Source organism: Melozone crissalis, unplaced genomic scaffold (genome assembly GCF_028551555.1).
Source record: "Melozone crissalis strain CALT ecotype California unplaced genomic scaffold, PUWL_Pcris_2 ptg000016l_1, whole genome shotgun sequence".
NCBI lineage: Eukaryota > Metazoa > Chordata > Aves > Passeriformes > Passerellidae > Melozone > Melozone crissalis.
The window spans coordinates 44908104-44932364 of NW_026535794.1; the positions used below are offsets into that span (position 1 = coordinate 44908104).

Sequence of the window (24261 nt, forward strand, 5' to 3'; positions counted from 1 at the left end):
TCTAAATGGTTATAATCAGAAACTAGGCCAAGGCACTGTTAGTCTCTCAGTTGTGCTGGGTGATGTTGCTAGACTAGGAATCATATCCAGGGATTGAAATAATGGTGCGAGCTGCTGTCAACAGACTGTGAAAAGAGGAGTGGAGTGGGAACCTAGAGAAAGTGGAGGTGAGATTGAAAGATGGAAGTTTGGAGGAGGTAGACTATAGGAAAGCTATGACAAGGGACAAAATGCAGCTGAAAAACATTCCCTCTGGTAGGAATCCTCTACTGCTAGTAGCAGCTGCCTTGTGGCTGAGCAGGGACACTCATTTTTTTATAAGAACACTAAATTCTTCAGGCAGAGGAACAAAGAAAAAACCCACCACAAACCTCTGTTTAAATGACAGGTAAAGTCACACCACTTTTATTGATTAAAGAAGCCTTTGAAAGTACTGGCAAGCACTTGCTCCACATAGCAAGTTAGTGGCCACAGGGTGCATCCTGTGTGAAGCATTCCAGCAATTTCAGCTGATTTTTGTTCTGATTGCCTCCCATTTCCCTTGGGATCAAAATCAGCATAGCCTTTGGGGGTAACAACTCAGAAGTACTACTAAGTGTCTAAACAAATCTGCATTAGAGAGTGTTGGGCAGATAGAGAGCACCACGAGGGGATGTCCAGCATGCGGGAATCATTTCCTACCAAAGCTACAGCAGTTCATGCAGCGCAGGAGAAACTCTGCTGAGGTTATCGAGCAGCCCGTGGGTAGCATGGCTGCCCTCTCCCTCTGCCAGGGCCCGGTGCCAGGGGGTGTCCCCACGGCCTGGGCTGGCCAGGGTAGGGTGCCCGAGCGCCCAGTGCCCGTGGCTGTGTCACAAACACTGGCGATGGCGCGGTGAATGCTGCTCCCCTCCCGCCGGCCATGGGGCTGCCAGCCAGGCCTTCTCCTCTGCCTGGCGTCCTGGCAGGGCTGGGTCCATTTGGAGACTCTGTTTTCTTGTCTAGAGCAAAGATTGTGAATGTTATTTTCTTTGTAGCAAGCACTGCCTTTTGTCCTCTCCCCAGTGGCTGCTGTTTCTTGTCTGTGCAATAACCAGAGTGTTTGGGGGTTTGTGTTTGAGCATCTGAGTGAAGGCACCAGGAACAAGAATGTTCTCCCCCACAACTCAAGAGCCAGCTCATGTCTCTGCTGCCCAACCCCTCTTTTCAGCTTCTTACAGAAGCATTGATAAGACACAATAATCCTACAAGCCATGCTGATATACACCTAGGCATGGGGTGGTGGTAGGTAATTCCTGATTTCAGTTTTTATTTTCAGTGCACTCAAAACACTGCCAGCACTATATCCATTTAAATGACTGCCTTGAGTCTGCTTTGGAGAGGATCTGACCTGGGTTGCTCTGAGCCTTCCAGTTTTGTCTCAGCCCATCAAATTCAAGGGGGTTATGGTGGGACTAGTCTGCTTTTCTCACATGTACCAGGATAAAATCAAAATTTTTCAGGTGATTTTCACAAGTGAGAGCCAGAGGCTCTGACAGTCAGGAAGTGGCTGGTTGAGATTGAGCCTGGAGGATCCATTTTCTTTGAAAATGACCCAATCCTGGTGCTAATGCCTCCTCCTGGTTCTTTCTGCCCATGCACCTCCAGAGCAGATCTTAGAGCACGCATTTATTTACTCTAAGACTTAACCCAATCCTGTGAAAAGTTTCAGCCTCATTCATGATGAATTTTCCAATGAAAATTTCAACTCAGGAAGAAAAAGTCTGACTCAACTCACTAGCCCTGAAACAACACTGAGTTTAAACTCTATTCCCAGAATAAATTGCTGGTTTCATGAACAGCATGGTTAAGAGTTGGGATGTGAATCATAATTTTAGATTACAATTCCCACTGTGACAAGCCTGTGTGAGATATAATCCAGTCTAAAAATGTGCCCTTCCTGAGTGTCCATTGGCAGGTGGACTTCTGCAACAGGACAAAATCTGTGCTAGTGATACTCATCCAATCCCTTGCTAAGGTGTATCCCTCCAGTTTCTCAATCCTACCAGTCCCTTTGGTGGATAAATGAGCCCTTTTGGAAGTGTTATGGGGAGATTGTTTTAATTTTTACCTTCTGCTTGTTTGGGGGGACTTTCAGTCTTAGTACTTGGTGTAAGTAAATCCTCCAGATCTTGCAGCATAGGGTTGGTACTGGCTTTGTTGTTCCTCTTGTTTTTCTCCTCTTCTCGTTGCTGCATCAATAAAAAACATTGGGTTTAGTTAAAAACTGCAGGTGTAATCTGGGAAATGGTGGCCTTGTGTCATGTTTGCCTGGCTAAGTGTTTGTTGGCATGAATAAATCTCATTATTAAGGTGCTGAATCCTGGTCTGGTGATCAAGTGTTTCCAGGAAAGAAAGTACATCCCAGGCAGGACTGGAAAACAGTGGCTCTGCTCCTGTTAGGGCAAAGCACTTGCAGATAACATGGTTTAGGTCCATCAGGCTGTCTTGTGTTCCTACAGCTACCAATCTGCCCTCTCTGGTGTTTTGGCTAGTTTTAAATGTGAGCCTCTCATGAGAGAGGGTGTCAGGGATAAATGACAGAGGAAGAGGGTATGGCAGCACAGGGATGGGCTGTAGGGCTGGCTTTGGCATTACTTGCATACATTCAGGGCTGCAAAAGATTCTCTTCTGGATAGTAGAGGGAATCTGTACTTTTGGATAGGGCTGAGTTCTGCTTTGTGATCCCCTTAGCCCTGATCCCAGCCAGGTTGGGCAGTGTGAAATAGAATGTCCTAAAATATGAGCGTGCTGTAGCACAGGTTCACCTGCTGCAGTACCTGAGGGTGCCCTTTGCACCAGGACACTTCCTTTAAGCTGAGTGATTGATTCTGAGTTTGAGCATTTGGATGTAATTTGTGGAGTCCCATTTCTCAGTGCTCACATCCTCACTTTCAATGTTGCACCAATCTCTGCTTTATGTGATGTTTTGCTCTATGTGGCACTGCATCCTTGGCCTGGATCCTGTCCTGTGCCAGTGAAATGGCTGTGGTTTCCATGGGCTTGTCATTGTTCCTGCGAAATCTCAGACACCAAAGCATTGTCTGAACTTTCAGGTAACTTACTCCTGTAGATGAAAACCACAGTTTATGGCAAAGCCAATTGTAGTTCTGATGTATGAAATAGCAGGCTATTATGGGATGTGACCACTCTGCACAGCTAGACATTAAATACCATCAGAGGGGACTGAGCAAGCATAAAATATGTCATCTTCTTGTGTCACTAAAGTGAAGAGTGATTTAAAGCATATGCTGTGCTTCAGGATTTAAGTGTATGGTATTTCAAAGGTGGTTTTGCCAGATCAGTGCCTACCATTTGCATTTTCTTCTTCAGCTCTGCATTGGCGCGCTGATATGCTTTAGACACGGCATTCAGGTAATAGATGGTGAGGCTAGAAAAGAAAACATGTTGCTGTAGTGATAGGATCAGGGAAAAGAGAAAGTTTCACAAGGAAGAAACATGTAATTTTTTGCCTACGCTCTAATTCCTAATTTTCCCACCAGCTGTCTCCAAACTTCTTTTAGAAGCTCAAGGTTTAGGAAGAATTTGGGCTGCCTGTGGCATGGTTAGCCAAGACAGGCTGAGCTCATCTAAAGCTTAGTTCTACTCAGACAGAAGAAAAATGACCGTCCTGCCCTTGTGCCTCCACCTTGGCTGGCCATGGGCTCTCTCTGCTTCCTTTGCACCAACCCTGGGGAAACCAGGCACCAGCCTTGAGATGGAACTGCCACCAGGTAACACAGGAACCTTAGGGAAGACTGGAAAACCAGGGAAGCAGTGGTAGAATAGGGCCTTGACACCTCTCCTGAAAAGCAGTGCTCAAGGAACAGTCCCCCTTTTCCAGGACCAGCTGCATCCTCTATCCCTGGAAGGGAGCAAGGTTGAAGCCAGGTTGGAGCAGAGCCATGGGCTTTTGTTTTGATCCTCTCTTCTCCAAAAAGGGCACACCAAAGCCAGGGGAAAACTGAGCCAAGCTGGAGGGAACTGAGAGGCAAGTGGGGATGGGAGAGGGCATGCTGTCTGCCAGCCTCTGGCACACAGGGAGTCTGTGCTTTAGAACGTGCCCACGTGTCTGGGCCTGTCTTGCCACCTCTGACACTCACCAGCCAGTAATATCTTGGTAGTAAAAAAAATGTCCACTCCTGCTTTTGTGGAGTGCCTTTGTTTTTCTAAATTATAACCATCATCTGCTCAGTAGCTCCAAACCATTTCCAGGAAAAATACCAGCCATTCAGTTCACTGCTATAGTTGTTTGGGGTATTTTTTTTTTCAAAATAAAGTAAAAAAATCTCTTATAGAAGGAAAACAAAGGTAGGGAAAGAAAAATGGTTTCCTGACAGTTCATAACCTGTGTGTGTTGCTCCAGCCCAGGTTCATCAAACTCAAACCAGACTCAAGGATTTCATCAATTGAGTGCCTGGCCCTAAGCCCAGCAAGGCACCATGTGGGTTTCCAGGTGGAAGATCAGGAAGTGGTGCTTAGGATTGCCTTTCTTGAGGCTTTTTAGGGGGTCTGTTTAGAGGAAACACATTTGCTTCCTTTTGTCTTACATTAACCCAAAACTCAGTCTTGGTGATCTAGGCTCTCTGTCCTGCAAATCCTCTTGGAAATTATTTTTCTTTTTGTTCTTCTGTAAAGGCATGATAGTTTTAGTTCTTCTATGTTATCAAGCTCATTGTCTAGAAAATACTACTTTGTAATCAGGGCTGTGAATGATGTTGATAACACACTGATATTTTCATTTTGCTAATTCTTGTTTATCGTAAGTTGAGCAAGGACCTTTGTTTTTGTCTCCAGCTCTGCCAGTGAGGAGGTACACAAAAGAAACTGGGATAGGGCATAGGTGAGACAGGTGACCTGAACTGACCAAAGGAATATTCTACATCATAGAATGTCATGCCTGGTGTATAAATAGGGGGGTTACCTTTAACAGGGACCAGTCTGATTTTGGGAAGGGGGTCTGTCATCAGTCAGTGGTGGTGAGGGACTATTGTGTGTCACTTATTTTTCCCTTATTATTATCATTTACCATTATTACTATATTTTACTTTAATTTTGATTATTGAATTGTTCTTATCTCAATCTGCAAGTTTTTCTTGATTCTCCTGCTCATTCCACCAGGATTGGAGAGAGAGAGAAGAGGTTGAGCAAGTAGCTGGTTAGTGCCTAATTTCCAAGTGGGTTTAAACCATGACACCCTGGCACCCCTCTTCTCTGATGTATTGCTTCCCCAGTTCTGGAGAGAGTGTGGGTCACTGTCCTTTTCTAGCCTGCAGAGGAATTTTAATTTTCCCCCCTTCTTGATACAGTAAAATCCTTCTGTCTTCTGCCAGGAAGCTCTGCAGGCCACAGCTTGAAATCCTACTGTCAGCCTGAGTGGGATTAGGTGATGTGCCCATGGACACAATATTTTTCATTCTTCTTTCTCTGTATTTCCATTTCCCTTGCCCTTGGGCAGTTAGAAGCAGGACAGTGAGCTTGACACCCATGCCACTCACTGGACCCCATCATTGTTTGGAACCAGGAGCTAAGAACCAAAATAAGCAGAAGATGCATTTTGGATTGCACCTGGATAAAAGAGAAGTGGTTGTCATGACTAGAAAAAAATTACTTAATTCAGTCCATAATAAGTGGAAAACACATTTTTTGAGAGACTGCAATCAAAATCAACAGATGTCCATTTATGATCCACCTGTTGCTCTTTGTAGGGGCTATTTTTAGTTAGGCTGGATTGCAGGTTGCCTTGCCTGCTGCTTTGAGAGCTTCTGGCTCCATGCTCATCAGGACTAAATGAAGCTTTTGCATCTCCCTGGTTTCAGTCTCTTGGAAAACTGGATGGGGTTCATCACAAGGACTAGCTCCAGCTTAACCCTCTCTGCCTGTCTGCGCCACAGCAGAAGTTGAAGATTTTCAGAGACAAGGCAGGAAATTTGGCACTTGATTGAAAAGGAAGAGAGAAAAGGGCCAAAGCCTTAAGAAACAACCTTGTTTGTTCACTGTGATTTTGTCTGGGATTATCACAGGCAAGGTGAGCACATAGATAACAATCAATGCCTCTGCAAGGCACCCAATGCTCTCCCAATGCACCAATGCATGTGAGAGCTGCTGCCAAGGGGCCATAGGTCTGACTGGTCCAGGCACCATGGGGGAAGCCACTTCTTTAGGGCTGTGACTCTCTTGGGAGCTGAACAGCTGGAAATCACAAGTGTGTAATACATACAGGCCATACAGGCAGTGTATCTGGCTGGAAAATGAGGATGTTTTGGGTAAAATGGGCATAAGGCATCTCTCAGTTCTCAAAGGGGAGTCAGGGCAGAGACAAAACTGTGTCTTGAGGAGAGTTGGACTGTGGTATGGGAATAGCCAGCACTGGGAAGGTGTGATAAAAGGCGTTTCTTCAACCAATAAACTGAATTTGTGCTGTTACTTTTCCCAGCTGACAGTGGAGGAAAGGGCAGGAGATTGTGACTGGACAAAACCCACTTTATTTTCAAAGATATTACTCTCTCCCATCAGCTTTTTTGAGGGCTGCATCAAAGCCTCAGAAACCTAGCCTGCAGCCCTTTTGTTAAGGTGGTTCATTTGGGGTGTTCTGCAGCCTCCATTTTGTGTTTGCAGTAGCACCTGCCAGTGCTGCTGTGAAGCCCCCAGGACCAGAGTTTCTAATTCAATATATGCTTCGCCATGCTGGGGTGTGCTGTGAGACTTTGTGTCTCCTGCACAGACCTAATCTGGTCTGTACAGGTGTAGGATCTGCCTGCAGAATTTACAGTACCTGATCATCCTTTTGGGGTTAAAAAGAGCAAGTAGTTTGAGGTAGGTAGAGAGGTGACATGTCACTTTCAGTTTATTTAGGATTTTTCTCAGGTTGTTTGCATAAGAAACTTCGTATGGAACTAGTATTTGATATAATTTAATGGCATTACCTTCAGTGTAGCTATGCAGGATGAAGCATCGCAGTGCCCAAGGATCAGCCCAGAGGCTCATCTCCAATGTGTGGATACCCCAGAAGCAGTCAGAACAGGAATCTCTGTATGTATGACGCTCCCCAGCTCTGTCCCCATCTCCCATCTCAGAATTGCCTACAGAATTTGGCCACAGCCCTCCTACTCATTTTGATAGCTTTGTAAAGCCTCAAAAACAGTGCCAAAAATATATTTTCAAATAAAAGGAGAGCTAATCCTAATACTGCTGAAGGTGCTGGGGATTTAAGTTTGATTTCAAAGCTGAAATGATCAAACGGCACTAAAACAAATACCAGATGTATTACTTGGAAAATGAAGAAGTAAAACCCCCCAAACCCAAACAAAGCTCACAACTCTGCATATTTTTGGAACATGTAATTTTTGAATGCCCTGTCTTGGCTGTGCTCTAAATACCACCAGCTGTGACAGAAATTGCTTCTCCAAAAGGCACCAGGCTGAGACTGACCATTTATTTCCTGCTGGCTACAGAAAATTTTTCATATGGAAGCTGTGACAGCTTAGATATCTACAAGGCCTCTGTCAGCAATGCATTTCATCCACCAAGTTGTGTTTAATTGGGTCAGGTAATTAAATTTTGGGAAATTGGGTTAGGCAAAGGTAAGGGGGGTAGGGAGCATGTGTCTGCTCTAATCCATGCTGTTATCTCAGCAGAACTTGTATTTAGACCTGACTAATATACCAGAATTTCTTTTCCAACTTTCTCCCCCAAGCCAGGCATGTAATATTGCAATGAAAACTTACACCATGAGCAGAATTGCAGGTATGATCAGTCCTGGATTTGCCAAATAGCTGAAGATCTTGGCAACAAAAAGTGGAAAATCGAGCTCGATGGTCTCTTGAATGACATCATACATCCTTTTCTTTCCACTGGGAAGACAAACAGCCAGTTAAGGAATGTAGGTATCCTCTGGAGGGACAAAATGCCCCAGTCTCATGGTGCTAAGCAGCATGTTTCACCTCTCTTTCAATGAACATCAGCTTGCTGAAGGCCACAAAGGAGTTTAAAATGCCTTTATTTGAAATTATCTATTGGTTCATTCATTCCCTCACTCTCTCTCCTCATTGACTATACAATTAATCTTTGCTAGGCCAACTTGCTTCTGGAGTCAATACATTTATTTCCACGCTTGACTCCTTTATGAGTCCTGACTATTTACCCCTCTGAAATAGATAAAACCCTACAGACTGCAGTAACTACATATTTCTGATGAGTATCTTTTAAGTTTGGCCTTTTCATGGTAGAGATGACTTTCCATATGCAAATTCCAGCTTTCTGAAATAATGAGCCAACTTGAAGAGCTGCTAAGTAATGACAAAAATAGCAAGCTGTGATTATTGCTTAATAGGAGACTCAGTGAAAGAGTAGTTTCAAACAGGATTGATAAAGCAGATGAGAGTATTCTGTATGAAAGAAGAACAAATCTGTAAAGGGCTGGATTATGTAATTGACCTTCTTCTCTCCCCAGCATCTCTGGGTCTGGGAATTCAACACCATCAGGGCTATTCCTCCCATTTAGGGTTGGTGCCTCCTGGGAGCTTGCAGGATTCCCATCAGGAAGGTGTTGGACTCTCTATCTCAATGTTGAGAGCCAATAAAGAAAACTTGGATAAACAGCATCCCAACCCCATCAACTGCCAGGAGCTCAGGAGAGCTGAGCTTTCAGTCGAGCTGCCAAGGGTCTGAATCAGGCTGAGTGGCTTTTGAAGGGTTGATTGGGAATTGAAATAGCTCTTTCACATTGCAGATTAGTCATCTCCCAATGATAGTGTGCGTGCAACAAGTTACTTGTCAGATCTTCTGACATTACTCGTTGACACCTGTCCTTGTTAGGGAACTGAGGGTATTTTGGTCTCTTGCCTTTCCCCCGAGCCTTTGAGCTTTCTGATGTCATTCTCCGTCAGCAAGCAGATAACCCAAAACATCTACAAGAACAATTTGTTCCAAGCTGGCTCCTTGCTGAGTCAGATTCAGCAAGCCCAGGAAATGGCGTTATTCAATCAAATTAGACTTTATTGGCACGTTAATCCAGTCCACTGAATGCTTTGTGCAGTGCTGATTCTGTCCTAATTAAAAGAAAAAAAAAAAGCCCCACAACATTTAAAAAAAGGCCAAACACCAAAGAAGAAGGAAAAAAAAGGCAGTAATTTTACAGGCTCACCCCTATCCATTTCCTGGTATTTGCCAACTAAAATCAACATGTGAAATACATCCTTTGGACTGATTTTGTTTCCTCAATTATCCAAAGAGCCTTTAGAATACTCCAGTTGGCGTTTTTGGGTTTTTTTCCTGGGACTGAGACTCCATCTCTGCTGGAGTCCCATCCTTCTAATTTCATGAAAATATGAGAATTTCGCTTTCAAAACATGAAAGCAAAAATGAAAATTTTGTTCCCATGTACCAGAGAACAAAAGCATCCTTTTTGGTGTTTTGGCAGTACCTGAAAGGTCCACAGTCAAAGGAGGGAGGCAGGGACATGATGGTGTAAGCCACAGGCAGGAGGCTGAGGAAGAGGATCAGCAGCAGCAATCCCATGTAAAAATTGTTAGACTTGGATGCTTTGAAGACTCTTGCATGAGGGACATTGCTGCTCATGACAGCCCAGCACTGAAAATACATGGAGGTTAATAAGCGCAGCACGTTTATACCCACGAGCCCTGGGGCGTAAAAGGATCCCATCCTGAAAAGGAAAAGAGAAGGACAGGAGCTGTTTTTTGACAGACTGGAAGGTTTACCCTTTTCAAGAACAGAAAAGGAGGTGTTTGTGTGCTGAAAAGTTTGTTCACAAACAAAGGCTGAGCGGGCTGATAGGTGCTACCCACATGTTCCCACAGCAGAAGTCACCTGCACCCATGGGTTATGGTATGGTCCCTCTCACTGAGGACAGCAAGGCCTCAGACTGCTCAGGGGTTGCAAAGTTTTTCAGTTTTGTGACAAAAATTTCTTGGAGATGGCTTGGAAAATGTTGGGTGAATGTAACCAGAGGAGAGAGACACGCTTTTATAGTTAAGCACAGAAAGCAAATCAGAAAAAACAGAACCCAGAGGTTTATCTTGTTGGCTTGGAAGCTCTCTAACTCCACTAACAGGTTTTGTCAATAATGTGAAAAATAAAAAAAAAGGAAGTATCTTACCAAATCATTCCCTGGTTGAAAACCAGACCCAAAACGTTGCCGCTAATGTCAAACTCTGCATAGGACGGCTGTGTGGGGAAAGAAAGGAGAGTGTGCTGTTGCTGGAGGTACCTGCTGGGTTTCTGCTGGGTGCATGATGCTTATTCAAAGCTGGCAAGCAGGGCTTCCTGGGAGGGCTCCTGCTGCGTGCACACTGCCTGAATGAGCAGCGCTGGGTGGGGAAAGCAGAACTGGAGCTGCTGGTGCTCCTCTCTTGGCTTCCTGAAAGCTGCCAAGATCGATGGAGGTGCTTAGAGTGCTCTGTGTTTCTCTCTCCCTGCTAATATGACACCAGCTGTGAGCATGGCACGGGACCACGTTTAAACTCCAGCTGGTGCCTGGCTATGGACTTACAGTTCCACCCTGTAAAATATTGAATCTTGAAGCAGTGATAATTATGAGCTGGAAGGCAAATTCTATGCCGGATTATGTCCGTGTTCCTGGGTCCAAGCTGCTGAAGAACAGAAACACAGGGAAAAGGGAGAGAAATACAAGGGAATATATGACCTGATGGGTATTAGGTGACATTTTATTCTGTGCTAGCTGATCTATTGCTCCATATAAGGCAGTATTTTAGCTATCTGATGTGGGTGCTAATGGTGGCAGGTCCAGAACAGGCTGGTCTGATCTACTGCCAGTATTTTTTATTTTATAAATTATTATTTTGTTAGATTTGCCTGTGATTAAGCTATTTCTTCCATATATATCTACTTTTGTGTGCACAAAACTTAGGTGATTTTTAGCAGATTAAACTTTGTGTAAAGATTTTCATGTTATGTTTTCTTGAAAAAAAAGCTATTTTTTTTAAACTGCAATGCAGAAAACAGAATTTTAAGAAATGGTAAGTGATGCTCTTATATCTTTGGAATATCCTATGTAGTATGTCTGTCTTTTATGCCATTTGCATTTATTTAATACCGTCAGCAATTCATAAAGTTGAAGATGTTTGTGCTTTATGATGAAAACTCAAGGAGAGTCTAGTCAGAGTCTTGCTTTGCTGACTGCTTACAGCTTTGGGAAGGGATGGCTGTAAACACTGTTTTCTTTGTTCTTTTGATTCTGGTCCATTTCTACTTTAAATCTTCAGCTAGAAATTAATATTGGCTTCTTTTTTGCATGAAAATAAAGACAACTTTCAGCGTCTGCTGTCCTCTGCCTTGAGTATTCCTAGGTGAGAAGGCTGGGTTAAATAAGAAGCTTATTCATTTTCTGCATTAGAAAAACACATAGAAAATTGTGCTGGTGTCCCTGGCTAGGTTGGGTTAGTTGGCCATCAGCAAACCATCTTTGCAGAAGCAATGGAAGTAATTTCATGCTGCTTGACTGCTGGGGGGACCCTCCTAGGCCACCCTGGGGAATGTCCTCTGCCTCCCTCAGAAGAAACACAGAGCTGCACAAGCAGCAAAATGCCTGTTGTGCCCTGCCTGCTCTTCCTTGACCAAAGCCCTCCTTCTTGCTCTTCTCCAAACCACTCCTGGGAGCCCTGTCACTATGACAGCTAGGCAGTGGGTGCGCTGATCTGCTTGTAATCTTGCAAGGTGTTTTCATCTCTGAATCCATCTGCTTTTGTTTCCTCTCCTGTGAAGCAATGGACTTCCCTCCATCCCTCCATTATTTTATTTGGTGTTTTGTGCAGCTCCAGTACTGAGTGCTTTGTAATGCAGCCTTTATGAATACCAGAGTCCAGTGCTGTTGTGTGTTACACACACAGGAGAGGGGAAGGAAATGCTCCTTGTTCCACTGCAGCAGAAGAAACACCAGGAGCAACCTGGAGCTTCTAGTGCTTCTGGAGAAGAAGTTTCCAGGAGCAATCAGGAGACACTGCTGTGAGAAAAGCAGGTTCCTGCCTACAGGGTGGCCAATGAACAGGAAGGTCTGGGGCTTTGAAAGGGGATATAGAAGGTTTTGGGGTTTAGCAACTGAAGGAACACTAGATTATTTCTTAAGTCAGCTTCATGTCTTAAAGTTTTGAGATGGGGAGGAGAACTGCATTTTTGTAGAGTTCTTACTGGGATGGAGCTGATTGACCCAGAAAAGTGATGCAGACTATGGATACCATAGTGATATGGATACTAATTATCCAGCAAAACCAGACGGCCACTGGAAGCATTCAAAACAAAGTCATTTGTAGTGTTTGACTAAATGGCCCTAAATTACTTTTATCTTCTTGGCTATAAGATACTGACTAGGCTATAAGATACTTACAAATCCAGCCTCTAGGTCCCAGCACCAACAGTAATTCACAAATCTGACAAAGCAAGCTCGTATGAAATCTCCCACCAGAATGGTTATGTAGGTCACCAGGATATCAGACACAGTGAGCCTCACGAACTCCTGCAATTTAAAAGAAGGAAAAAACCCATTTAACTCCTATAATTTCACTAACACATTCAGGACTGTATTTTTTATAAAGCTATTTGTCTTTATATGACAGTAATCTTCAGGAAAGCATGCCATGAGCAAACTCCATGCCTGCTCTCAAACTATGCAGTGCCTAAGCTTTACCTCTGTGCTTGGGAGCTACGAGCTCTGTTACAGCTTTTAGATCTGATAGCTGCTGCTGGCATTATTGACTGCACTGCATGCTGTGGCAGCACAGAAAGTGGGAGCAGAATGCTAATGCTGCAGGAGTGCTGCTGTAAAATATACTTATGCCCTCAGTTGGTTTGATTGTGCATTGCTCTGGTATGGCTCAGCCCTGTAACTTTCTGTGGACTCCTAAGAAAATTGTTCAGTTGTAAACAAGAATTGTGTGTAAGTGTAGAGAAAGGAGATGTGCAAGAGAAGGAAGATAAAATTGCAGGCAGAAGGAAGACTCATAGGGAGGAAATAGCTGGTGGCCCAAGGATTCAAAAGAAAATAGACTTACAAGAAGAGTTTTTAAAGTATGAGGGGGGATAAACTAAGATCTGCTGAATGACAGCTCAGCTGCACCAAGGATCAGCTCCTTCTGATGGGTGACAGTGGCTGGTCTTTTCCCACATGGCTGAGAACCACCTGGCTTTTGAAGATGCCTTGTGTGTGCCCAGAAATGCATAGCCTTGTAGTTTGGCAAGCCCTAACTATCAGCCAGTAAACAACTCCTTTTACTGTTTAAGTTGTGCATAGTTGGCTGCAGATCTTCTTAGTGCAAGGTAAATAGTGCAGGGTGGATTTGTCTGGTGAAGCTCTGAGGACTTGAAGGCCGCCCTGTCTGCCTTTCAAGGGGGTTACTTTTGCCTAATTCTGCTTTCATCCCATGGCCCCATGCTGCATTACTGATTGGGACATGTCAGGATCTCCCCTGAGGCATGTCCTCTGACTGGGTTTTACACCTGCACCAAAGCCACTCTGGGACAAGTGCCACAATAAATGGAGAGGAGAGGTTTGCTTCAAAGGCACAGTCATGATCTGAACAAGAACGTGGTGCAGGTGTGGCTGCAGACTGCCTGGCCTTTTGTGCTCTTCACAGCCAGTGCCTCAGAGCTGTGCATGTCCTGGCTGCTTCCAGCTGAGGATTTCACCACCATGGCATGGCCAAGGGCTGGTATTGCCTTGGTGATGCTGTGTGAGAGTGGGGGAAAGAGCTGCTGTTTGTGAGGAACACTTCAAGCCTGGAAATGTTAAAGGCATCAGTGGGAAAAATGTAAATGGACCATCCCAAACCAACACAGAGGCTTGGTACATAAAGGATTTCTTACGATGCCGACAGTTGTCTCCCAGCAGGGTCCCCTGGGCACGTCTGCAGGGTCAAGGGGAGCTGGGGTCACAGCGCTGTCATTCCCTGCAGATGAGTTGTGGTGACCAAGCAGTGTCCAGTGAGTGATGTTTTTTACCACATCCTCTTCTGCCAGCTGCAATGAACAGACACACCCACACCCCCCCAGACAAAACCATCAGAAAACAGAAAACATGGAGGTGCTTGAAAAAATCTGAGGCACTGAATTCCTCCCTCCTCCTTAGCAGTTACCACCCCTTGTATAAAAATCTGTTCACAGCGGAGTCCCAGTGCTGGCAATAGCACAGAAACTCCTCTTTTGCCTGGAGCAGGGGAACAGCTGAGAGTGGGTCAAGGCTCCATGAGTTTTTGGGGAACAAGCAGCATGCTCCCTGCACGTGGAGGAGTCAGATGTCCTTCAAGACTCCTGTATGCAGATGTAGCCTTCACCCAGTCCTCCTCCTTCACATTATTCATAATTTTTTAGGGCAGAGCAAACTGCCCTGGCTGTTCTAATTCTTCCCAGTTTAAAACAGAGTAATTTTTTCTGTGGATAAGTTAGACGTTTATCCTTTCCTGCAGTTATCTGCCCACAACATGCTACCAGGATAATGTTAAAGAGGGGAGGCAGGGGAAGAGGATTATAAACTGTATCCTCAGGGTGTGCAGTAATAGAAATTGCAAACAATGTCAGATGGAGAAAAAAAAATAAAATTGCCCTAACATGCTGTGATTATAGGAAGACAACAACTATGCTCTTTTCAGGTCTGTAAAGAGAAGCCAGGGACTCTGCTTGGTGAGTCTCCCTGGGGCACTGCTCAAGAGGACTGGGGAGAGAGCAAGCACCCTCTGCAAAAGGGGTGATTATCCCTGCTGGCTGTGAGGACAGAGTATGTTCACCCTCAACTCTGGGCAATGCTATTTGACCGTGGCTTTTTGGCTCAGCTCTTACTTTTTCGTTGACATCATCCATCAAGGCCAACAAAAACGTGTAGAGGTTTCCCAGGAAGAGCGCGAAGATCCGCCCCAGCTGCCACTTCAGCCCGATGCGGGGATGGTAATTTTCTAGGGCAGCGATGGTCTCAAACAGCGGAGGGCAAAACATGCCCAGCAAGGACATCACAATTTCAACCTGCCACATGAGGAAAACAAGATAACTGCTCATAGTAACAACAGTGACTATCTTACTTTGGGCAGAGCAGAAGCTGCCGGCAACTGGTTGGATATTTCTGAAGGATTTATAAAGCCGAGGGAGTCAAAGCACCCTCAGCTTCTGGCTTTGCTCAGCGTGCAGGCAGCACAGCGTCAGACTTCAGGGCCCGGTTGCACGACTTGCTCTTGCAGGAGCATTTTTGCTCTTATCTCAAAGGGATGAGCTCCAAAGAATTTGCTCCCTGTCAGTCCAGGCTCATGAATATTTAGGTTCCTCAAGTACCTTGCAGTATTGCTTGCATCAGCTCCAAGGTTCTTATTTTAGTTCAGAGGAAGCGCAAGACTTGGCTTGTGTGCATAAAGGTAATTAGTCAAAGCTAATGTTTATTTTCCATGTTCAGCACCTTTGCTTTTGCAGAAGGCATTTACAGACTTGAACAGAAGCACGTCAAGATCTCAGTTTTGCAGCTCAGGAAAATGTGTCCCAGTGGTATCTTTGTGCCTCTTTATCATGCCAGATACTGAGTTGTACTGTAGTCAACGAAGTCATTGGTCAGTTAAGGTTAGCTCAGGCATGACTTAAAGGCTTTAAATTTTTTTATAGCCCTTTGGGCCCATGGCCTGCATCTGTACAGGTGCAGGTAGTCTCTGACTCCTCTTTGTGCTTTTCTTTCCAGGAGAAGTAACAGTACCCAGCGCTATATTTGTTCAGATCTCACATTATCACCAGGAAAAGCTCAGACATTAAAGATTTTTTAATAAGATTTTTTTTTCTTTGGTAAAAATCTATAGTGATAAAGCATTTGGTAAGCAAGTGCTGTCTTTCTAAAGTTTTCTGAATGAATTTTAAAAATGCATGGCTTTGGATTTAATTTGGCTTTGATATATAAATACATGTTAATGTAGTAGACATTGAAATTAAACCTTTGCATAGGTTGAAATATTTTTTGCTGTATGTGAAGAGCTTAAAGATTTGAACTTCTCATTCCAAAATCAGACAAGGGAAACTTTGACAGTTGACATTTTTTTGCAGGTTCTAAAGTTTTATTCCCATTATTCAAGGTGAATGACAAAGATTTGATTTTAGAGTTAAGTCTGATTACAAACATTTCTAACACCCAGAGAGCTTTCTAGTACAACAGAGTTTGTGAGTGTTATGATGCAACTTGATTCTTAAGATGGTGATTGGTATTGGAAGTGCTGAAAAGCCATTGACTTTTTTAGTGATTTATTATAAGAGTATGTTCCCTTCTCTGCAGGGGTTGTTAATTTGCCCTAGGAACTTTCAGGGAGATCGATGTGCATTGCAGCCACAACCAGTGCAAAGGTACTGAAGGGCACTCCTGGGCCCTGGTAGGGAATCCCCCTGCCTTGGATGCTGTCCTCAACCTGTGGCAATTAATTTGCTGAAGTCCAAAGCAAATTATCCCAGCAGAAGACTGGGAGCAAAGTTTCCTTACCTCATTTCTTTCATACCACCCAACGTTTTGCATTTTGGAAAATGTCTGGGAGCGTTTCACCACGAAATAAATGAGGTAGCCACTCCCACACAAGCAGCAAATGATGAGGACATTGGCCAAAACACGCAGGAACCTCCTGAGGTGGATATTCTCATCCTTGTTGCTTTCTTGCTCATCTACAATGGACTCCTGAAAAAAACAGGAGGGGTGCATAAGAAATTGGGATGGATATCTTGCACCACCAAGCATGAGGTGACATCACAAGGTTTTTCACCCTGTGAAATTCAATCTTCTGCTATTCTGGCTAGATCCAACTTGGCAGTTTTGGTTAAATTCAAACTAAGCTCCATAGAGACATCCTGGTTTGACTGAAAGATATCAAATGGCAAAGAGCCTGAGATATCCCAGGGGAACTACACTCATAATTAATACAAATTCTTTTAAAGGCCAAAAAAAGGGAGTTAGGGGAAGCGGGTCACAGAAGCTGGAGCTGCCATGGATCAGCACCATGCCCTGTTCCTTTGGAGAGATGCTGAGTGGATATCCAGATTTCCCCTTAAATCTCTGCCATTGGTAGGTGCTGGCAGTGTCTCCAGGAGCAGGCAGAGGACAGTTAGGTTTACCTTGAAGCTGGTGGTGATGGATGCAAACTTGTTGTCTGCTGTCTCTGGGTTGCCAATGAGGTAGTCCCAGCTGGTGAACATTTTCCAGCTGAAAATGAAGTTGTTATCATCCCCATCTGCCGTGCTCTCGTTGGCATTGCGAGCCATCCTGCGTGAGGGTGTGAGCAGGGACAAGGTCAGACAGCGCTCCACAGAGCCACCACACACCCTTCAGCTTTGCACAGCTTGGGTAAGATGGAGTGGGGCAACCATTCCTGGGGCCTGGGAATGTGCCACTGGACTTTAGGTCTAAGGAGGACTGAACTGGCAGGGCCTTCTATTAAAAATAGTGATACAGAGAAAAACTAGCACAGGTGATTGAGGAGGTTAAGGATTGCTTTGTCCAGCTGGTGCCTGAAGAAAGTCTGTTCACAGTGCTTCTGGGTCCTAGGCTGCAGTAAATGGCTATGCTACCTTTAGTTAGTTAAATTTAGTCAAAACCTCCATGTCCTATGCAATACACTGCAGCACAAAGGTTTAGTGAGACTTCACTTGCTGCACAATGCTGGAGCCAAAGAGCTTGCAGGAAGTCATGCAGGGAGGGAGAAAGGATTATTCTTGTTAATCAGCATAGGAGCAGATATGGCTGCTGCTGTTTCCTCTCTATTATTTGACCACTGAAATCCTTTTGTAAATGCCCCTAGAGTTCCTAGCACTAGTCCCTCAAGGAAGGCAAGACAACAGATGCTGCAATTTCATGGCAAATGTACAGCAAATCCCCATGTCCCCCTCCAGCCAAAGGCTCAAGTAGCTCTTTCTGCTACACAGCAATATACTCTGTTTCAGGAAGCTGTAAAAATCCGTGGGCTTATCCTTTCTTCCAAAGAAAGGAAGAACTTTTCATGGCATGTCCTTCAGGCAGAGATAGAGGGGCTTATTTTTTTATTTTTAACTTTGCAGAGACCATTGCAGCACTGACAAGTGCTTTGGTTGTGGGAGCCTCACTGAGGCTGGGAACAGTGCACAAGAGACACAGAAATTGTGGTCACTTTTAGACTCCACTGATTGATTTAGGGACTCAACAAACACAGTCTAGTAGCACTTGGCTCTTTTCTGCAACCCTTGCACTGTCTGTGGGACACACGTTGCCTTTCAGGAATGTTTATTTTGCAATGAAAGCATGCAAAAGGAACATTTGAAATTTACTGCAAGTAAAATCCTCCTTCATTTACAAAATCTACCTGTTTGGTGGCCCTGTTGTAATGTTGGAGGAAGGGTTAAAGAGATCTAGAGGGGAGGAGAAGGAAGAGGATGGCTGGAGTAGGAGGGGCTCAGAATAGTGCACATGGGCACACGCATGAGGCAGGGGAGTGCCCAGTGCCCTCTGCCCACCAGAGCCAGGGTGGTGGATGGGAGGCTGAGTGCAGGAAAGCAGCAGGCACACACCCCCCTTTGCCCACATTCCCCCAGCCATCCAGCCAAGGCTGGACCAAGTCTGGGTGCCCAGGGAGGGGAACCCAGCTGTGAGACACATCTGGGTGGATTTTGCAGAGGGGTCAGTTGTCGGCTGCACTTACGATCTTATAACAACCATCAGGCTGTAGCCAAATACGCTGATCCCAACCATGAAATATGCCATTGGCAGCCTGTATTTCAACCAGCCAATTGTCCTCTGGTTGTTGTAGTAGCCATAAAAGAGCGCTGAGTATTTGATGTAGCCCTGGAGGGAAAGCAAAAGAAATCCTGTGTAAGCTGTGCAGCTTCTTCTCTGCAGGAAAGGGGTTTCTAGAGAAAACTGAAGATTTAAAACAAGGAAAATCAGCCTGGAAAAGTTTTTACGGTCTCATTCTTGTCTGTTTGCTGCCTTGGCACCTTTGAAAGCCATATTCCTAAGAGTTTATCTTCCTAAGAGAGGTAAGATGAGGGAGACCATGTCAGAGGATAGTGGCTTAAAACTAAAATGTGGTTTTGATTCATCACTGTTTCGTCCCTCCCAGAAAAACATTCTTATTGCTCTTTGTGTCTGCAGCCCACCTGCTTCTCTAAGCCAATAATCAAACATTCAGATCTTGTATAAAAGCAGTAGCAAAGGGCCTTCCTGCCATGATATGAAACTTTTCCTTTCAGGTAGGAGGCAGCTGATGCTCAGTGCCTTGCAGATTTAGTTCCTTTCACTGGCTGCCACCTGCAGAGCAAATATAACTAAAGAGTGAAATCAAAGCATTACTTTCCTGTGGAAAGCAGAGCTCAGCTACAATATCAACCATGTTGTCTCAAGCAATCTTTTTTTTGCTGTGCAATCTGTTGAGCATTCAACAAGTGAGCAGATCACCTAATCTGCATTAGCAATCTCTCCCTGGTTTTCTGTCATATCTCATCCAAGTTGATGTGTATCACTGCCCGTTGTACTTCTCTGGTTTTTGCCCCTTGTCTTTCAGCTCCTAAGTTAAGCGTACTTAATCAGTCTGGCCCTGATAGCTGAGCAAGCTCCCCTCTGATCAAGCCTTTGGAAAGACATGACTTGAGGCTCGTATCAGAGCCTGAGTAATGGATCTTGTCTGGAGACATTGAAGGGTTCACATGGAAAGGGGCTTCTGGGGGCTGTCTAGCCAAGCCCCCTGCTCAAAGCAGAGCCAATTAGAAAAGGAAGTGTTGTGGCTCAGGGCTATGTCCACCTGAGCTTTGAAAAGGAGCTCCCACGACCTTTCTGGGCCTCTCATCCAGCATTTGACCACCTTCCCGTGATCAATCAAACTAAGCTCCTCCAAAAACTCTTGACTTTTTATCCCTAGACTAATGAAAAGCTTTGGTACCCTCAGGTGCCACAGAAGCTGCATTTTTGCCCTGCACAAAGCGCTGTGCCACAGGTCCAGGACCACTCTGTGTGTGCTTCTACCAGGACAGCAAGCCTGTGGCTGGCACAGCCCAGCACGGCTGCCTGGGGCTTGCTGCACACAGTGCCTGCTGGGGGGGAGTGGTGGAAGAAAGCCTGGTGAGATATAGTGTCCCTGGAAGGTGCTAGTGAAGTTTGCTTCTCAAGCTGTAATTCCAAACCTTTGTCTTCCTGATTCATCAGATGCCAGGGACTGAAAAATGAGTTTCTCTGCTCACATCGTCCAGTATGCTCTTTAAACTCCATTTGTGAGACATGGTGTCTGGTGTCCAAGTGAGATTTATTCCTTTCTACTCCTCTAGAAATCTGTGATGTGACCTCCTTCCTGCCAAAGCATACATTTCCCCAGCTCCTCTCTCCTGAAAGGTATTTTTCAGGGTAACAGCATTGACTCTTCATTTATGCCTACTCTGATTTATATTTCCCCCCTGCACCTCTCCTGTGGAGCATGCTGGAATAATAGTAGAACAGGATGTGTGGAGCCCTCTATTCATTTTCAAAGGGCAAACCTCTGCACAGGGCTTCATTTGACATCTCCTGGCTGCAGAGGGTGTTGGTGTACTGTGCTGCCCCATGGTTGGAGATGCTTCTTGAGCTTTAATATCATTCCCTGATGTCAGACAGGAAGGGAATGGGTGCTGTACAGCAGAGGGGTTCAGAGCACCAACTCCTCAGTGACAGCAGGGGAATGTAGATGTGTGTACCAAGCCAGAGGCAGGAGACCAGCAGGTCATGGGAGTAAGCATTTCCTGGAAGAATGCAGCCTCATCCAGAGACAAGTTTCCTTACTGATGGGTCTATTACTTATGGTCTCCCAGAGAAAATCAGCAGCTGCATTTAATCAGCACTCCTTCAGATTTTTTGTTTGTTTGTTTTGGGGTTTTATTTTGCTTTTTATTCTTCTGGCTTAATGAGTTTAAAAAAATGAGTTTAAATACTACCTCTTATATTTTTGCAGTGCACAGCTCTAATTAGTTTTTCATTCCTTACGCTTCTATTAAAAGTCTCCCTAATTCACCTTGGAATTCTGGATTCTGACAGTGAGGGAAAGTACAGGGAGAGGAAGAGTTGAAAGGATCCTCAGCAGATGATGGGGGATAAATGAAGGCCTGGCCCTGGCAGGTTCCTGGAACCAGTATTTGAAGCCTTATTAATAGATTAGTTTGAATTTGAATTATCTGGTTTACAACAAAGTAGCTTTTTTTTTTTTTTTTTGGTTGTTTTTTAGGAGGTATTGAAATGATCTTTTATGATTAACACTTATATGCTTACCTCAAAATCCCAAAGTACTGAAAAATCCATAGCTGTTGCTTGTTCAGCCCGTGGTACAGTTTTCCTTGGCAAACTCCCATATGGCATTCCCATCAGGACCTGGAGAACATTCATAACCATGATGCATGTATACTATAAAACACCAAAGAGTTTTTAACTTTTTTTTTTTTTTTTCTTACAGAGTCTGTCTTGTTTTGCTTTTGGTTGGTTTTCCTTTCCTGTTGATTTTGATATATATTTTATTTCTTAATGCTAGAGCAGCAGTTTTTAAAAACTGCTTAGCATTAATTTAATTTATAATTATTTAGTATCAATTATATCTATTACTATTTAGTACTAAGTATATTTAATAATGTACAGTATTACATTTATTGTTTATACTTCGTATTAATTTCACACAAATAACCAGAGGACTTCCCTTTCCCTGGACATATCCATTGCACAGGAAATATTTTTTGCAGAAACTGTATCCTCAAGGAACATCTGCAGTTGAAATGTCCTTAGTTTGGCAAGGAGTTCTTTGCTTGAACTTCATGGGTCTAATGCACTAAAGGGATTAGCTCCATCTATTTATGCAGAGCTACTCCTCTGAGAGAAGTCAAGAGCACTGGGTCAAGCTTGCAATATAATTTGTATTTTTCAGTCCTGAATTGAAAGATGTTCTCAAGGTGAGGTAAAGGGCAATTAGGTTTGGGGGGGAAAAAAAGTGTGACAAAAAGATGCAAACAATAGTTTTCATGGCCCAGCCTGTCCTGATGGCACCATGCAAAGCAGGTCTTGCAGCTGGAGCAGCAGTAGAAGTCCAGACAGAGAATGCCAAGGGCTATGGAAAATTATTATGTTTACAAGCTGACTGGTGCCAATACCAAAATATCTCATTAGCATTCATAGCCTAGAAAGGCATATCATCTATCACTTATTATTTAGGGCTATCTAATTACACTCAAAATCATTTATGATTAAATGTTTATTGCCCAGCTACTCTCTCGTATCGTAACAGCCCAGTAGGCAGTGAGTAACAGTGTGCACACTTCAGAGAGGAGAGCTCCTGCCATATGCAGAGTTCCTAACCAAACACATTTGTATTGTTCAGTGCTAATGGTTATGTCTCCTCATCCTGGGGGGAAACTGAGCTTTCCCTTTCCATAGTGTGAGCAAGCACATTAAGGGGAACAAAAGCATGGTCCTCGGGAGACATTCTGCAGTGCATATTTGCTCCATAAAATTCTGCATTGAACAGAACAGATGCCAGTGTCTGTGGATTGCACAGCCTTTAAATACTGCACTGAGTAATTTAGCCAGAGCTGTAATGGCAACATTAAAAAATTCTTCAATAAATGATCATATAAAGTTGGCTATGATATCTTTTTCATTCTCCAAGAAGAGTGAGAAATAGAAAAACTAAAAATAAAACAATTGTGCTTGTGAATCATATGAATTGGAAGTACAGAAAAGGGTTATTTCCCAAGCAAGTGTTAGTTGGCAGAGTGCTGGGAAGTTGTCTGTTCCTTGAGGGGCTGCGCCATGGCTGCTGCCCCATGGCCATGCCCCCCAGAGGGCCCAAAACTGATGGCACTTAATTATTTTCAGAGCACAATCCATTCCCTGTGGCTCGTGCAGACCAGATCTTGTGCCATGTTCTTCACTTTATTCAAAATGTAAAACTAGCCTTGAATTAGATTGATTGTTGAGCCTCTGTTTCAGCTGCTGGATGGGCAGGATCTCTGATAGCATTTGATGTCTCCTGATATCAATCCAACTTCTACTCCTATGTCAGTAACTCTTTGTAAATAATTGTCCTCAGGCATTTCATTTATCTAAAGGGATGCCTGTTATAAGGCATTTGTCCTGTCAATGCCATGTTTGTGTCAAGCAAAGGGCAAGATTTTCCTGAAAGGAGAATTAAGCACTTACCTCTGGAATGATAACCAGTCCAAATATTAACCCAAAAAGGACAAGATTTACTCCATACATCCAGCGCAGAAATATGAAGTAGGAAGCAACAGAGGAGCCAAAGTGACCTTAAAGCAGAAGGCATTTCATGGTTAGGAGTTTAGGAGGGTTAAAGAGTCCTCAGCAGCCCTTTACCCTCAGGTGTCCCCATGAGAGATTCCCCATGAGCCTCTCAGGAGTCCCCACAGCTGCTGGAGAGAGCAGCACCTGGAGCTGCCAGGGGTTTGTGCTCCTTGTCTGGCACTGATGCCCAGGGCGAGTGGAGACTGTGGACCAGGAAGCTGGAACATTGTTTGTAGGAAGACAAGGCAATCTTAGAAAATGTCCCACTGCCACCACAGAGCAACTTCAACTTACTCTCCACTTCCTTTATCTTCATCTCCCAGGGTATGCACTGAGTTTTAAAATTTTCAAAGTCTCTCTTAAATTTCACCCATTTCTGAAACAAGACAACATTGCAGTGAGCAGAGAGGTGTGAAGAGGGAGTCTGCTTTTAAGCACGGCTTTCTAATGTCAGAGTTTGGTAGCATGATTAGGTGTGGGTGTAAAGTCCAAAGCAGGAGCTCTGGTCTGGGTCTTTTCTTTTGGACTATTTCAGAAACTCCCTTCAACCAAAAATCCCCCTCTCCCACTCCCAAGTGTTCACATTTATGATTTGAGTTTTAAGAGTTTTAACCTTTTCAGGCTTTTGGAAAGCTGAAGTTGTGCTACAGCTTGATCAGATTATATAGGGGTGGGAAATTCAGACCTGCCTCTGGATTGAAAGAATTGGTTCAGAACAAACTCTACTTAAAACAACCTTTAGTTTGATAAAACACTGATCTTGAATCTTTCTTCACAAGGCCAGCAGCTAAACTCCCATTGATTTCATAATCTCAGGTCTGGCTCTGTTTTGCACTTCTCAATATAATCTCCATGACAACATGCAACTTGGCTACCAACTTCAAAGCACAGCCATCGTTCTCCCTGTTATCTCCTCATCACTGGAGAAGATGAAATTTTACAGGACTAGGGGTAGGGCAAGAGTTTGGCAGGGCCTCTTTCCCTTTAGGGATATC

General features: G+C 44.2%; 1 protein-coding gene across 1 annotated transcript in view; it reads right to left on the bottom strand.

Annotated features, from left to right (window-relative positions):
- Positions 1–535: 535 nt before the first annotated feature.
- The window catches only part of TMC2 (transmembrane channel like 2), a 29949-nt gene continuing 6223 nt past the window's right edge, over positions 536–24261 (bottom strand). The window contains exons 6-20 of the mRNA XM_054274107.1: positions 23561–23642; positions 23165–23271; positions 21251–21349; positions 18663–18805; positions 17107–17254; positions 16484–16672; positions 14824–15003; positions 13855–14007; positions 12380–12508; positions 10136–10203; positions 9443–9682; positions 7746–7871; positions 3331–3409; positions 2090–2210; positions 536–980 (exon numbers count right to left, since the gene is read on the bottom strand). Coding sequence (XP_054130082.1) covers positions 727–980; positions 2090–2210; positions 3331–3409; positions 7746–7871; positions 9443–9682; positions 10136–10203; positions 12380–12508; positions 13855–14007; positions 14824–15003; positions 16484–16672; positions 17107–17254; positions 18663–18805; positions 21251–21349; positions 23165–23271; positions 23561–23642 — 2118 coding nt within the window. The 3' untranslated portion in view covers positions 536–726. The remainder of the gene's footprint in view (positions 981–2089; positions 2211–3330; positions 3410–7745; positions 7872–9442; positions 9683–10135; positions 10204–12379; positions 12509–13854; positions 14008–14823; positions 15004–16483; positions 16673–17106; positions 17255–18662; positions 18806–21250; positions 21350–23164; positions 23272–23560; positions 23643–24261) is intronic.